Source organism: Cladophialophora bantiana, assembly GCF_000835475.1.
Source record: "Cladophialophora bantiana CBS 173.52 unplaced genomic scaffold supercont1.20, whole genome shotgun sequence".
Taxonomy (NCBI): Eukaryota; Fungi; Ascomycota; class Eurotiomycetes; order Chaetothyriales; family Herpotrichiellaceae; genus Cladophialophora; species Cladophialophora bantiana.
In genome coordinates, this window is record NW_015971594.1 from 680,451 (window position 1) to 695,999 (window position 15,549).

The window sequence follows — 15,549 nt, forward strand, 5'->3', positions numbered from 1 at the left end:
TTCAGTTCTAGGCCGTTAGCAACTCGGATGCCCTACTTATCCTAACGAAGCTAGTGTGAGAGTGAGTCAAGATGGCAGAAGAAAAGAGGTTTGTACTGTTATGTCAGGGACACACTTTCGACTCGTGGCATTGTAAGAGAAGACGCCATATAGGATCCATTACAAAGTACCAATTACTCGCGAAGGGTAGGGATTGCTCATATTCGGGCACTGCCTCAACGAACTCGCGTGTCTAGCTTTAAACAGCCAAAACAGCTAAGCCCACTGAAGCAGGAGCCAAGAGAAATCCTCCGTCAGAGCGGTCTGCTACAAGGACTTTACTGGACTTTACTCCGTGGCAACGCACACAGCGAGCAACCACCTTCTTCGATTTGAAGGACCCGGACCGGGACATTTCTGAATCCAACAAGTAATGCTTTCTTCACTTATCAAAAGTCTGGTGCGCATGCGATGTTCCGTCGAACGCCGCATGCTGGGCGGTTGGTTGGACTGGTATCAGAGAATGCGGGAAACATTAGCGAAGAACGGCCATCTTGGATTCATCTGCTTCGGGGGTCCTCCTGTTCACTTTCAAATTGTAAGCACAATCCATGCCCTCTAAATCCCCTATCGACAACTGCCTGAACTTCGCATTTTGGGAAGCAGCTCCACAAGAGATTCGTGGAGAAATACCAATGGCTGGACGAGCCTATGTTCCAAGAGCTGTTTGCAGTCACTCAGGCGCTCTCTGGCCCTGCCAGCACGAAGATGCTATACTGCATTAACCTCAACCGGAATGGTTTCTTATCCGCGCTTTCAGCTTTCCTGCTGTGGTCGTACGTTTCCCCTTTTCTTCCTAGATACAATTACTGCTAATATGATAAACCTGGTACGCAGGCTTCCCGGTGCCATAGGAATGTACGCCTTATCGCTTGGTATATCCAACATTGGTGACGTACTTCCTGCTCCAGTCTATGCCCTTCTCTCTGGTCTTAATGCTGCTACTGTGGGCGTGATTGCACTTGCCGCAGTCCAACTATCACAGAAGGCCATAACGGATAAGATCACGAGGATATTGGTATTTTTGGGAGCCACGGCGGGAATGCTTTACAACGCACTATGGTTTTTCCCTGTGTTGATCTTCCTGGCTGGCCCTGTGACAATCATCTGGGACTTTCGGTGGCTGCATGCTTTGATCAAGAAGGTTTCAGGAACAGTGCAAAGGATGAGACGGAGACACCATAGCGACGAAGTTGAGATGAATACCGCAGACCACTCACCAGCGAACCAGCGTAAGTCATGCTGAGCTGTACCGTACTGCTCAGTTCAGTACATAGGCTGACACTCTATCGCAAGCTCGTGGGGGAAACCTAGAGAATCCCTTTCCCGGACGAGCAACTGGAGAGTCAGACATTTCCACGCCATTCAGCGATGTTCGACGCGTCTCAGATGGTAGGCAAGATTCAAGAGTCATCCCTGCGGGCAGAGAATTGAACGTTTCTTGGAAATTTGGTACCATTCTCATAGCAGCTTTTTTCGCGACGTTCACTATCATCATGGTGCTGCGAGGAGTACTAAGACATCGGCCACTCCTGTTCAGTCTTTTTTCCAACATGTACCTTGCGGGAACTATTATATTTGGCGGGGGCCCTGTGGTCATTCCACTTCTTCGACAGTGAGTGTGATGAAGGTCTATAGTTCCGAACGCAGCTAACAGTTTTTGGCACAACTCAGGTACATTGTGACGGAAGGCTGGGTTTCATCCCGGGATTTTCTTTTGGGATTGGCTATTATACAGTCTTTCCCAGGACCCAACTTCAACTGTAGGTCCCGACCCTGCACTCCTTACACCTCCATTGTGAACTGACGAGCCATTTTGGTAATTCCTTTCGATAGTTGCCGTGTATTTAGGCTCGCTGACCGCTATCAATGCGTCGCTTCCTAGTGCGGCAGGCGCTCTTATCGCCTTCGTCGGCATCTTTGCGCCCGGGTTAATCCTTGTGCACGGCACCATGGGACTTTGGAGGGCACTTCGCACTCGCCGATGGGTCAAGGCCGGCTTGCGTGGTGTAAACGCCGCCGCGGTCGGGTTAATTTATACTGCCATCTACAGGCTTTGGGAAATTGGTTATATAGACGAAGAGTTTACAAGCGGCTCGAGCTTGGGACGAGATCCCTGGTGGGTGGTTGTGACGGCGACGAGCTATGTCGGTGGATGCTGGTTTGGACTCCCTGTTCCACTGGCGATACTGCTTGGGGGCGTCATGGGGCTCATTCGGTATGGCGTTACCTCTGGCTAAGGCACCACCGATCCATTGGCCTTTAGAAAATAGCCCATCGATGATGATGATGACCGCGACGAGGTGCCTTCCCTCCCCGAACCACCGAGAACATAACTGTTCAACCTCAGCTGGTGTGCGTCTTGCAACTCCCGAAAACAGAGCCGGGACTAGAGCGTGTGGTCAAGTACCACAACGTGTCTGTGAACCTGTTCCGCAAATCTCCAGAAGTCGGGAAGAGCCCTGTCACTGTCCTCTTCTTGTCGTCTTGTCATTGTCCAACCAATGAGCAGTCAGTCTCGCCATAACGAGTATTGGACCTTCTCTTGCAGCATCGCGAATTCTCTTGGCCGCCAAATTCAGACCTAAAGTTCCACTCTCAACTTGGCTCCAACACCAATGGCGAGTCAGCCTGACGACGCAATTTGGACAATATATGCCATCATCTCCACCGCCATGGACTGTCACTCACTCTGATTGAGAAGTCATTTGAAACCTACGCTCTCATGATGTTCTCTGTCGGTCTAGCTCGTGTTCCCTCTCCTGTTCAGTTATGCCATTGGCACATTGCCTACAATCCATTACGGAATTGTACCGTCGTTTGCTTGTCAAGCGGCGGCAGATTTCAAATGGTATTTTCCTTTTGTCCGTCCCAACGCTATGTTTGAAAACCAGAGTCTTGACTCGAGAAAGTTTTCAGAGAAACCGGGTAGCGACGAGTCCTGCTGAATATCGACAATCCCCACGGTTGTGCTAGGGCGAAGACTTGCTGCTGACTTCCATGCCCAAGACGGCACAATCAAAAAGATATCAAGGGCTGGAGAGAGGATCTGGTATTTGTATCGAGTATTGGTAGACCAGCATCTACTCAACAAGGCCGACATAATGGGTTCGAACATCATCGTTCCCACCGGCCACGCCGATGGCAACTCAGCGGCAGATCGGATCAAGTTTGCGTGAGTTTGCTTTCTTCTTTGTTGAGGCTCTTCTAAGCTTGCAATCAGCTATTGGGTTCCGAATGTGTCGGGCGGACTTGTGATATCTAAGATTCCGCAGCGCACTAAATGGGACCTCGAGTCCAACGTCAAGTATGCCCAAACAGCAGAGAATGTAGGCTTCGAGTATGCCCTCTCACAGATCCGATTTATGGCTGGCTACGGCGCCGAGTACCAACATGAGCCTGTCTCCTTCTCTCAAGCGCTGCTTCATCAAACCAAAAAGCTCAATCTCATCGCGGCACTCCTACCTGGCCCGTGGAATCCTGCCGTTGCAGCCAAGCAGATCGCCAGCATCGACCACTATTCCAATGGCAGGGTGGCAGTCAATGTTGTTTCAGGATGGTTCAAAGCCGAGTTTACCAGCATCGGCCAATGGTGGCTCGACCATGCAGAGCGTTATCGACGATCGAGAGAGTTTATCACTTGCCTTAAGGGGATATGGACACAAGACAAGTTCACTTTCCAAGGTGACTTCTATCAGTTCCATGACTATACGCTTCAGCCCAAACCTCTGAAATGGGAAGGGAGAGACCACCCTGAGATTTTCCAGGGTGGTAATTCGATTGATGCCAGGGAGAACGCCGCAACAGTGTCTTCATACTATTTCATGAACGGCAACAGTGAGATTTGGTTCCCTCCAACAATGTCTCCAAACAGAATTTGCTGACAGTGACGAATTCGTAGCCCTCGAAGGCTTCCAGACACAGATCGCCGACGTCAGGGAGCGCGCTCGTCGTGAAGACCGAGAAGATCAAGTCAAATTCGCGGTCAACGGATTTGTCATAGCCCGTGAGACCGAAGAGGAGGCAATCCGTGTCCTCCAGGAAATTCAAGGCAAGGCAGACAAAGAAGCTGTCGAGGCATTCGGCGACCAAGTTAAGAACGCAGGGGCATCGACCGCTAACAAGACCGGTATGTGGGCGAACAGCAAGTTTGAGGATCTGGTGCAATACAATGACGGCTTCAAAACGAAGCTCATCGGAACGCCCCAGCAAATTGCCGACCGCATCCTGCTCTTGAAGAGTCTGGGTGTTAGTATACTGCTGGTAGCATTTCTCCACTACGACGAGGAGATCGAGCAGTTTGGAAGGGAGGTTATTCCTTTGGTCCGGAAGTTGGAGGCCGAAGGTAGAGGGAAAGATGCTGAGTACGAGATCAAGTTGACAGGCGATGTGTACAAAGCTAGGCTGCCTGAAAAGGGCAAGAGCTCGTAGAATTGTCGGCGGCCTCGTCTATTCCTCTTGGGAGGCGCGTGGCGTAGTCCCCTAGGCACCTAGAAATAAAAATGGCTATGTACACCCTGCGTGGTAGGACTTTTACTGGTGTACTCGCTCTACTCAGTGGAAGACCAGTTCCAGCCTTGCAGACATAGGTGGCAAGGCTGAGTTAGAATAGGGCGGCATCACCATGTTTCTTAACGGGGTAAGATGCCGGCTTGGCATTTGGCTGCAGCGGAGTGTGAGGAGTGAAGAGTGGGCGGCGACGTCAGCGAACGAATCCACTCTTGGTGCTCTTGTACCCTCTGTTCATCTGCTCTTCGTATCAAATGCAGCATTTCCTTGTTGCGCAGGGACCGAAGAACCAACCTCATAACCTGGGCTCGGCCAACTCTCGAGTCGTTCGATCGATAACGAGACTGTTCCTTCTGGCGAAGCTCGTTTCGTCGCCCTTCCATTCCTGATCCCCCTGCTTCAAGGCACACGGTCTCCGCCTGCGAACCTACCCAAGATGAGTGGCTTCAGGTCCGTCATGAAGGATGGATGGCATCCAAAGGGCCGGGATGGCGGTAAGGAGTCATGGAGAGGCGATTTCAAGGGGATAAACCAAGTGGTCAGTCATTGATTCCCGGAATTATGCTGAAGTGGCGGAAGGCGCTGAAAAATGGAACAGGCTGGATGGATGGGAAAAGGCAGAGATCCCAACAAGAAAGACGGTGTTGAGCATATGTCACGGCCCCTTTCGACGCTCAAAGATCCGGCGTCGTTTGGCCCGCCTCCCAAAAACGTCAACTATCACGGTGGTGCTGCGCTGCCCAACGAGATAACGCCACAGACTGGGGGATGGGGCGCTCCCTTGACTCAAGAGCAGATCTCTAGCGCAAATCGAGCTATCAAGGCTTCCGAGCAAGAGATCGAAGAAGAGAATAAACGTGCAGGTCCCCCTTTACCATATCGGGCGGATAGAACTGGGCTGAAGACGGATCACCTACCACCCCCTCCTATTCATCGTGACTTGAATCGATCACCCGAAGTTGCGGAAACAGGGCCGGCCAAACCGAAACCGGGTCTACCTCCAAGACTGCCCTCCCGACAGAATACGGGGAGTACATCCACTCCTCCGCCTGTCGCAAATTCTCCACCCCCGACAACCGCCCCTCCAGCCTACGAACCCATTCCTGTCGCTGCACCTAGCCCACAACCAAGCGCAAGTTACGGAACCAACCAAGCTGCCATCAACAGGTTAGGGAATGCCGGCGTTTCCGTCCCGGCGCTGGGTATCGGCTCTGATCAGAGTTCAAATCCCTGGCGTCATGAGCAAAGCCAGCCAAGCTTGCCAAAGAGCCTTCCCGCAATGTCTCAAACACCTGTAAACCAGCTATCGGAGCTTCAAGCCCGCTTCTCCCGCATGAATTCGAACTCTAGTACCGGGCAACACCAAAACACCACTCCTCCATTCGCCACCCCCGCTCAATCCCCTCCGCCGGTCAAGGCGAACACACCCTCCCAACAATCCTATCCGACACAGCCGCAACCACAAAGCCCGGCGCAAGGAACCACATGGGCTGAAAAGCAAGCCGCCATGCGTACTGCCCAAAACGCCTTCAAGGATCCTGCATCCGTTTCCGCCGCTGATGCTGGCTCGGCTGTCCGCACGGCCAACTCGTTCCGAGAACGGCACCAAGACAGCATCAACGCCGCCGGGGCTAAAGCGAATCAGTGGAACAAGAAATATAATGTGACAGGCCGCCTCAACTCTTTCCTCGAGAAACACAGTTCCTCTGACAATCCCCAATCGCCAAACAGTGCCAATGTAGGCGGAACTGCACCAATGCAACCGTCTTTACCAAATCAGACTGCCGAGATGGCGGCCTCGATATCTCGCAAGCCCCCGCCACCTCCACCACCGAAGAAGCCCGCGAACATGCATGGCAGTGTTGGTTCAATGGGAGTTGCCCCGCCGCCCGTGCCGCTGGGGACGAAGCCAAGTTATTCATGATTTGGAGGCGAGGCGAGGCGTGGTGCTAGGGTTATCAGTTGAAGCGCGTAGATTTTATAGCAGAGATGCGGCAAGTACATATGGAGCAGCAGAGTAATATGCAATTCCCCCGAGCGGCCAGATGTGCGAATGAGACGGATTGTTCAGCGATACCGTTGTAGCCATGGCTTTAGTCTCCAGTGACTGTGAGTGACCGCCGGATCTATCCACCGCACGAGAGTGGTACGTGTTACGTCGATAACACGGCGTTCACTCGACGGAGAACTGTAACGCTCTTTTTCTTGGGGCTGAGAACTGTCGCCTCTGTTTTGTTTTACTGACTAGCACTGTCAGAGCGCCCGCCTACATAAAGGCAGCTAGTATTATAGGGGACAAAGAGGACACAAGGACAGGCACAGAGGTGATACAGATGTCTCGACGGTGCTCATGGAATCTACCCGAGGAGACTGACTACCTTGACTAGATATTTCTTGCGCCGACACACCGGACGGACGAGGTGATCACGGGCCTTGGGAGTCTCGATCGGCTGGATGACCCGTCAGATGAACATGAACTACTCAATGTGAAAAGATGGATTGCGGACAGCATATGGATGGACATGGATTTTTGGTATCTGGGCGAAAAATTGCATGAATATCCAGTCCAACCCAATCCGATCCCATCCGATCCAATCCAATCCGCCCTCGGGGGAAGCGGTCTCCCATGGAATCCTGACTGCTACGGAGTACCTCGCAGCCCGCGGAGGCGCTGGGAACTCAGCGGTCAGTCAGTTCCACCGCATCACGATGCTTGCTTCCCATTCTAGAACACGACACCCTTGACCTGTGCGTTCTTGGAGATGTCGATGTTGCGGATCATCAGGACGAAGAAGAGAGCCAGGCCCATGACACTGGTACCGGCGATCAACATCCTGCGTTGCGCGATTCCATATGCCTCCATGATGGCCTCGCGCGCGGGACTGCCCATCGGATAGCTCAGTTGCACGGTCAAGTCGCCGTAGATGGTCTCCCACTCGGGCTTGAGGTTTTCGGGTAGGAGTCTTTGGAGCGCACCGGGCAGGGAGTGCGTCCAGATGGCGCCGCAGATGCTGTTCCCGACGGCGCCGCCCATGTACCCGAAAAGGCCGAGCATGGCCAGCACGGCGGCGATCTGGCCGTGCTCCGCGGCCGCCATGACGGCGACTTGTTGGCACAGGATCATGGTGCTACCCGCGAAGGCGATGAAGATCTGACACATGATGATATATCCGATGTTGGTGTGCGGGCGGCGGAAGTGGATCATCAAGCCCACGCCGAGCATGTACAGCGGGACGGCACACAGCAAAAGCCACTTGAAGCGGCCCGTGACGCGCATGAGAAAGCCCACGAAGAGCAACCACAGGCCAGAGATGATGTCGAAGGTACTGCTCACGTAGCCCGCTTGCGCGATCGTCAGGTTGTTGACGACCTGTAGGAAAGAGCTGAAGTAGCTGCCCCAGCAGTAATACGCGATCTGGTACACGGCGTCGAGGAGTAGAGCGCCGAGAATGGTTCGCGAGACGAGAAGTTGGTAGGGAATGAAAGGCTTCGGAGCGAGGTATCGCTCGAAGACGGCGAATGCAAGCAGCAGCACGAAGCCCACGACCAGCATCGCGATGATGGAGCCGGATTCCCAGTCATCCGCTGTCGATTGAGCGAGGGAAAAGGGCAGGAGGAAGAGAACCAGCCCGGTGGCGAGGAGAATGACACCAAAAGCTGTAGGATTGTGGGTGGACACGTCAGGTTTCTTTCTTCCCAGGGAAGGTTTTTGGTAAAGTCGCTTACCGTCAAATTCAATCATGTAGAACCAGATGCTCTGACACAAGGTTCGACCGCTCTTGGGCCTGTCCAACAATCCCTGCTTCTTCGCTTTCCGCAAGTTATACTGCATGACAAAGTACAACGGGGCAGCCACAAAGGGGGTGATGATGGCAAAGGTCCCAAATGCCCAACGCCAGTTGATGTCTTCGTAGAAGCCCTCTGAGGCACTGGGGCCGGCAAACGCGGTGACCATGTATGGAGAAGAGGTGAATGCGAAAGCGAGGCCCCGATTCTTCAACTTGCTGGTGTCCGCTGTCATGACATCCACCGAGTAGATCATGCCGGTGAATCCGATGCTAGTAAAGACCTACATAACCATTTTAGTCATCTGACACAACCAAAATCGAGGATCCGCTCAACCGGAGGCATACCTGGGCCGCGCAGAATGTCTGAATGTTTGTACAGGCGGCTTGCAGGACGAGGCCCAGTGTGCCTAGGCCGACCATGAACAGGAACGCCTCTGGCCGACCCCAAATATCTAACATTTTGGCAATCGGCAGATAGGCAGCCCCCGTCATCACACTTGAGACGATGTAAATGACTGGGATGAGCGAGTGGTATTCGAATCCACTGGTCACGTATGGTGTTAGATTGGCGGTGATGGAAAACTGAAAGGCGTTGACGAAGTACAGCAGATAGAAGCTATTCAGACAAGTTAGCAACATGCTATGTCGGGCATTGTCGACGCTGGCTCGATGATGAGGACGTACCATATGTAGGTGATGATGAGGGATGTCTTGGTCCATGCCAGCGTGATTGCTTCGACTCTTCTCACGCCTTCCTGAGCATCTTGGGCAGGAAGCTCGGGTTGACCTTCGTCGCTCCCATTGCTACTACCGACGGGATCGTGCGCGTGCGTCGCGACATTCTTGTCGTCGGTCCTCTCCAACACTGTACTTTCGCGGCTCTGTTCAGCAATATTGTTGTCATCGGGTCGCAAGAACTGTCTTAGCGAGTTGAGCTTGAATCTTCCTGCAGCAGACATTGTGAATGTGTCTCTGACGACCGAGTGGTGATGCGAATGGGAATCTTTAGTGGACGAGGAATCTCAACGCGGACGGATCGGTTCACTCAAATGGCCTAGGTGTAAGGCCCTGTCACGCTATACCTTCGAGCCTAGACAAGACGACGAGAGCAAAGAGCATGGCAGCGCTCAAGGAGAAACCCGATGTCGGATCCGCCACGACATGCTAACTAACGACAAGATCTTCGTTGAGGGCACTTTGCTCATCTAAGTTGGCTTGTACGCTCGAATAAACCATGGCTCGGGATGACCAAGAGCCAAAGGCTTTTTCTGTCTTAGAATTTTCACGGGCCTCAAGTCCTCTCTTGCATCGGCTAATATCGTGCGGTGAAGCCACGCGTGGGTACCCCGGCCATGGGACAGATCGTAACCGAGAAGCTCGATTGTCATAGCTGTGGCGGCAGAAGCCCAGAGTCCAGACTGTGGCCCCGGTGGCATGTGCAGCTGGGGTGCGAGAGGCGTGCGAGAGCATTCCGTGGGCCTCTGCCCTCACCCATGACCTGCAGCTTAGCAAGCGGCTCGGCGCTCAGGACGCAGAGGAGACAGTGATCCAAAGCGAAGAAGTACCAGGCCTGTCATTCTGAGCCCATTGGTGCGGAAAAGCTGGGAGGGTGGAACGTGGATGTTGGCAGGGGCTTTAGTCCGTACAGCGTGTGATGGATGATAAGATGCGATGATCAAATCTAATACGTCTTCATTACATGTATGGACCTAGCTTTGCTTATCCGGAAGAGGAATATCGCTTCGGCACTCTCTGCAAGTGAGCGGAGGGAAATTCGCGTCCATAAAATGGGGCTCGTAGGCAAGCCGAGGGCGTGGTGGATGGCGCCAAGTCCTTCTTGAAAAAGCGACCCAGGTGTTTTTGGGGGAACTTGTATTTCGTCGCGACAGAGACACCGCGAACGCCCTTGGGGTGTCCTTTCGTCATTCCATGGCCGAGATACCGCTTGCGAGGAGCCAGTCGTCCGTCTCCATCGCACTGAGATCAACGCGGACATCCATGCTCTTGGGTGAGGCTGAGGGGTGTGCTCTCATCCCCACGCCATGTCCACCGTTGACTGGAGAGAAATGCCAAAGTCCGAGACCGGAGGGAACTCGTCAGTCCGCGCCTGACCCCAGCCTCAAGTCCGGTTTCTTAGCGAAGACGACGATCCAGAAACCCACCCAACGATGCCACGGGTGCACACAGTGAACGCCACGCGACCAAGAATGGACGACGATGATCTTATCAGATGAAAATTTTTCTTGATCACGAAGACCTCGCATGGGTCTCGGGGTCTGGAGTTAGATGATTGGAGGGCTCCATTGAAGCAAGCAAGCTCGGCGGATAGCGGCGCGGCGACGGCGGGTACCTACTGGTATGTAGCAAGGCAGAATCACGCCCCCATGACACTTGGGAGGTGGAAGAAGCTGCAAAGGTAGGAAGGTGGGGACAGTGGGAAAGTGGATATTGACTTATCTGATGAAAATTCTCCTTGGGTAAGTGGAAATTAAGTTATCTGATCCGCTCGGAGAACTCCACTCTGCCGAGAATAGTGGAGCCGGGCTGTTGGTACAAGTAATACCAGGGCGTAATTTTGGTATTCCACTACTTTTCAAATGACGCTTGTATCAGGCCTGGACGGCTGTCCGAATTCTCCCAGGATCATGTCATGGTCCCATTGTCGCGACCAGGAATGCCATTGTCGGAAAATGGAGTCTCTTCTTCGAGGCACAGCTTGGTGGCATCAACCCGGCACACACAGGGGAAGGATCCCGGCTCTCCCAGTTGTCGCCTGACCCGGAAAGGGTTCTGAGAGCCGCGATCCTTCTATGTCAGCGATCGAGGTCCCATCAATGCTTCCACCACAACGACAATTATGATACAACATTCACGCACACCCATGGATGGCAACAGGAGCACCGATGTCCCACCTCTCGACTTGGTGTGTGTCGGTTTTGACATGACCGGCATCGCCAACGCCGTCGCTTTGAGGGAAAGAAATGGGCTCAGCAAGGATACTCTGTTCCTGGAATCCCAATTGGAAGCACTCTGGAAGCCACTCCGGAGCACACCTGCCTCCAGACTGAGGACCTCATTTCTCAACGACTTGATCACCTCAGAGAATCCGCGCTCCCACTTCACCTTCCTCAACTACCTCCATGCGACCCATCGGCTCATCTTGTATGCCAACAGCGCTCAGATTCGCCCGTCTCGGGAAATGTTCTGCGATTATCTGAGATGGTGTGCTGGCCGCCTTCGGGCGCAAGTCCAGTACGGCAAGATGGCCACCAGTGTGCGACCATTGAGAGACGGCAAGGGGCGGGTCGCTGCGTGGGAAGTGGTCTTTGTGGATGCCGTGACGGGAGAAAAGAAAGCCGTCACAGCCAAGCAAGTCGTCTATGCGGTATCGAATCATCCCTATGTCCCCAAAGTGCTCCACGCTCCTACAGTTCGAACTCTCGTCCTGCACTCTTCAGACTATCTGGAAGCCATTCCAACACTCTTACGCGACAATCCAAAAGCGCGCATCGCAGTCCTAGGAAATGGCCAAAACGCGGCAGAGGTATTTGATCAGCTTCATGGAATACGTGGAGACCACCAAGTCATTTGGTTTACCAAAGACGCTGTCCTTCGAGGTGATGACGAGACACCATTGTAAGTCGGCTTCTTGGATATCCACCATCGATTTCGCTTTTTAACCCTATAGCGAAATCTAGTCTATTGGAAAGTATCATGCAGCCCACTTCATCGAAACAACAGAACATGCCACCCGAGGTCAGGAGAAAGGAAGTCAATGGAGCCTCGCTCTTGACCTCTAGTTCGTCAATTGAATCGCGCCTCCTGAGACAGATATATGATGCCCAGTACGATCTCAGTGTCAAAGAGCCGGACTCCAAGAAGTGGAGATTCCAAATCAGATTCCGGCATGAAGCCGTACATGCAGAGAGAGCTGCCGACGGGCGCGTACGACTTTTCATGCAAACTCCTGAAAATCCAACAGAGCCCGCAACATTCGATGCCGTCATTGCCGCCACCGGCTTTGGGCAACCCGCTCACTATAGTGCCCTCGAGCCATTACACGCGCTGCTCGATGGGCCGAGTGTCACAGTCGATCGCGAGTACCACATCAACTTCAGGAAGGGCGTCCTCGCGCCAGGGTGCGGGATTTGGTTTCAAGGATCCCTTGCCGGTGACGGCGACCAAGTAAGTGACCTATTTCCCTCTGTCGGAGTTATCATTACTAATTTATGGAGCCCCAGAATGACGACAGCCTCCTCCAGATTCTTGCAGAGAGAAGTAGACGTCTGGCTGAGTCGGTGCTGCGTCGGAGGGCCGAGCAGACCACTTCGGAGGAGGAGAGGTCGGCGAGGCTGTAAACATTGGCCGCCTTCGGAATCGCGCGACATGGCATCAGGACTGGGAACGTGGATTTAGAGAGAGAGAGACAAAAGCTAGCTCTTTTGGCCTGTACATAGAGTATGTATTGCGTTGTCAGACGAATGGTCCCATCGCAGACGTCTGGTCACTACAATTTCGGTCTCCCTTTAGTCACCAACTGTCCCGCCAGCTGCGCGAGCTCGAACTTTCTCACTTTCCCACTCCCTGTCAATGGCACAGTGGCCGGAATGCCATCTTCTCCAAGCCAGAAAATATGCGCCGGCCCCTTATGTCGGCCAAGCTTCAGTCTCACCCATTCGCGGATGTTTTCGTCGCTGGGACGATGAGCAGTCGGACTAGGATATCCTCCTCCAATACCTCCTCGTTGGGTTGTTGCCGGAGTCGAGCCGCAGCGTTGGAGAAATGCAGCTACGACCTCGCCGTACCTGGCGTGTTTGACGCCGACGACGATGGCGCGGTCAATTGCCTCGTGCTGGACCAGACGACTTTCGATCTCCAAGGGATAGATGTTTTCTCCACCTGTCAAGAAATAAAAGGTGAGTGAGTGCTCTACGGATATAGACACGGCTTTTTCGAGGGATGGTGGATATAGACGCGGAGGAGGTTTGCTTACCCCTGATGATGATATCCTTAAACCGGCCCGTAATAGTGCACGTCTTGTCCCTGTGAAAGACAGCTTCGTCGCCGGTATGCAGCCACAGCACGCCGTCTCCGTCACGGATCATGACCTCGTTCGTTTTTTCCGCGTTTCGCCAGTAGCCTCGCTGGAGTTGGTACCCGGCGATGCAGAGCTCTCCACGCTCACCGACAGGTACGATTCTTCCCTGTCGGTCAACAATCTTTGCATGGGCGTGCGGCATGACTTGGCCCACGGTGGTGAGCTTCAAACTTGTGGGGTCGTTGTGAAAAGCGTTAAAACACGTAGGCGAAGCTTCTGTTAAGCCTGATGATACCGGACGGTTAGTTTTTCAACGGGCCCCCTTGGCTGAGTTACATGCATGCCTTACCATAACTACTGGTGAACTCGGTCATCCCGAGTTCGTTAACCATGAGTTCCATCAAGTGGCGAGGTACCGGAGCTCCTGCTATGATACCGGTTCGCAAGGCTGAGCAATCAAAGCCCTCAGGGCGGGGGAGGCTGAAAATGGAATCGAACATGGCTGGGACACCGTGAAGGGCAGTACATCGTTCTTCTGAGATGACTCTCAGGCACGCAACGGCGTCAAAGGTCTCGGCGGGATAGACCACTTTTCCACCATGAGTTATAATAGCTAGCAGGCCAAGGACCAGGCCAAAGCAATGGAAGAGTGGCGGTGGACAGCACAGCACGTCTTGATCCGTCAAGGCCATGCGGTCGCCAATGAAGCGGCTGTTGTTGACCAAGGAGCTGGAAGTACGAGTTAGATCTCCGGTCAACCTAGCGTTTTCTCGACAGGAGGAACTAGGAATCAGCAGTCTACTTACTGATGTGTCAGCATTGCAGCTTTCGGGTTTCCTGTCGTCCCACTCGTGAACTGGAGATTGCAAACGTCATGGCAGCTGAATCCCTTCGAAGCTGCTTCGAGAATTTTGTCGGATTCGATTGCTCCTGTCTCTAGGAGTGTCGTGTATGGCGTGAAGTGACTGGGTGGACCTCGTAGAATGATAATCTCCTCGACCGTGCCGGGCTCCTGTCTCAGTTGGCGGAGAAGTTGCCCGTTGTCGTGATGACCGATTTGAGGAGTGGCAAACAATATTCTGCATTCTGTGACTTCGAATAAGGAGCGGATCCAATCGAAAGGTGCGAAGGAAAACGTACCGGTGAATTTCAGAGCATACAATGCTTCAGATGCAGTGTAGGTATTGTTCAAAATGACCAGGATACATCCCAGCTTCATACAGGCGAAGAAAACTGAGACGTATTGCTCGCAGTTTCCGGCCATGATCCCGATTCGATCCCCTGGACGTAGCCCCCGAGCAACAAGGGCCTTCGCAAGCCGAATGCTTTCCTCCCTGAGACGGTCGTACGTCCATCTGGCGCCTGTCCACGGCACCACCAAGCATTCTTTACTCCCATACCTCTTGCACTGGAAATCTAGGAGCTCCCCGAGAGTAAAATCTAACAATGGCACCTCCGAATCACCATGAAGAATGGACAGAACCGTTGGAGATGGAAATAACGTGGTCTCAGTGGCGGTTTCTAGAGACATCGCAGCGGAAGGCTAACGGAATCTCAGTAGTTCCAGTGTTCAGCCTCCTCCTGCCCTAGAGCCCAATATTCAGTCGTCAATGTTATGTTGACATTGCGTAGAGCATCACCCCACTCACGTGGTCTATCAGGCTGTCATTTTTGCACCTTCTGGAGACTGACGTTGTAGGACCTCCGATCTCGGTTCGCGTAGCCGGACAGGAAAAGATGCACCGGTGCTGAAGAATTTACTTCAACGCGTAGTCCACCCTCGGCTTTCAACTGGATGGCCGGGATAAATCTGGAATGAGCAGAGCAGATTCTGCCGCGAGAGAATTTCGGTTCCACATGTTGCAATGCGAGAATAGGTCAAGCAAATTACCTCGCTCGAGACATGTGGATTGAACCGAGTAAACACTCTCTGGCATCTTCTGTAAAGGTGGCAGAGTGATCCACTGCAACACTTTCAATCAACAATCAAATCAGATAAGATGAACAAGATTGGCAAGGGAGTTTGCGTCGTGCACACCAGTGATAGCTGGCATTACATGGGTGCGTCTGTGATCTTGCAGCCTTCGTTACTTTTCCAGCGCGCCACTTTTTCACGGTGTCCACTTGTTGGGCAAAACCGAAGCCGTCTGTCTTGACTGTGCATTCAAGTTCCTA

General features: G+C 53.1%; 6 protein-coding genes across 6 annotated transcripts; 4 read left to right on the top strand and 2 right to left on the bottom strand.

Annotated features, from left to right (window-relative positions):
- Positions 1-690: 690 nt before the first annotated feature.
- Positions 691-2,279, top strand: Z519_11077 (uncharacterized protein; the record flags this gene model as incomplete). The annotated part of the gene is made up of 5 exons (XM_016768790.1): positions 691-815; positions 877-1,271; positions 1,336-1,654; positions 1,714-1,802; positions 1,876-2,279. 5 exons carry the CDS (start codon positions 691-693, stop codon positions 2,277-2,279), a joined length of 1,332 nt encoding a protein of 443 aa, XP_016615177.1.
- An 864-nt stretch (positions 2,280-3,143) lies between these two features.
- On the top strand, positions 3,144-4,470 carry Z519_11078 (dimethyl sulfone monooxygenase SfnG; the record flags this gene model as incomplete). The annotated part of the gene is made up of 3 exons (XM_016768791.1): positions 3,144-3,214; positions 3,263-3,876; positions 3,941-4,470. The coding sequence occupies 3 exons, from the start codon at positions 3,144-3,146 to the stop codon at positions 4,468-4,470; spliced, it is 1,215 nt and encodes a 404-aa protein (XP_016615178.1).
- Positions 4,471-4,984: 514 nt separating this feature from the next.
- Z519_11079 (uncharacterized protein) lies at positions 4,985-6,472 on the top strand (the record flags this gene model as incomplete). The annotated part of the gene is made up of 2 exons (XM_016768792.1): positions 4,985-5,086; positions 5,147-6,472. 2 exons carry the CDS (start codon positions 4,985-4,987, stop codon positions 6,470-6,472), a joined length of 1,428 nt encoding a protein of 475 aa, XP_016615179.1.
- An 801-nt stretch (positions 6,473-7,273) lies between these two features.
- Z519_11080 (uncharacterized protein) lies at positions 7,274-9,295 on the bottom strand (the record flags this gene model as incomplete). Its single annotated transcript, XM_016768793.1, has 3 exons — positions 7,274-8,617; positions 8,682-8,952; positions 9,021-9,295. The coding sequence occupies 3 exons, from the start codon at positions 9,293-9,295 to the stop codon at positions 7,274-7,276; spliced, it is 1,890 nt and encodes a 629-aa protein (XP_016615180.1).
- A 1,922-nt stretch (positions 9,296-11,217) lies between these two features.
- Positions 11,218-12,694, top strand: Z519_11081 (uncharacterized protein; the record flags this gene model as incomplete). Its single annotated transcript, XM_016768794.1, has 3 exons — positions 11,218-11,972; positions 12,035-12,521; positions 12,578-12,694. The coding sequence occupies 3 exons, from the start codon at positions 11,218-11,220 to the stop codon at positions 12,692-12,694; spliced, it is 1,359 nt and encodes a 452-aa protein (XP_016615181.1).
- Positions 12,695-12,843: 149 nt separating this feature from the next.
- On the bottom strand, positions 12,844-14,905 carry Z519_11082 (uncharacterized protein; the record flags this gene model as incomplete). The annotated part of the gene is made up of 4 exons (XM_016768795.1): positions 12,844-13,235; positions 13,330-13,659; positions 13,724-14,103; positions 14,181-14,905. 4 exons carry the CDS (start codon positions 14,903-14,905, stop codon positions 12,844-12,846), a joined length of 1,827 nt encoding a protein of 608 aa, XP_016615182.1.
- Between the last annotated feature and the right edge of the window lie 644 nt (positions 14,906-15,549).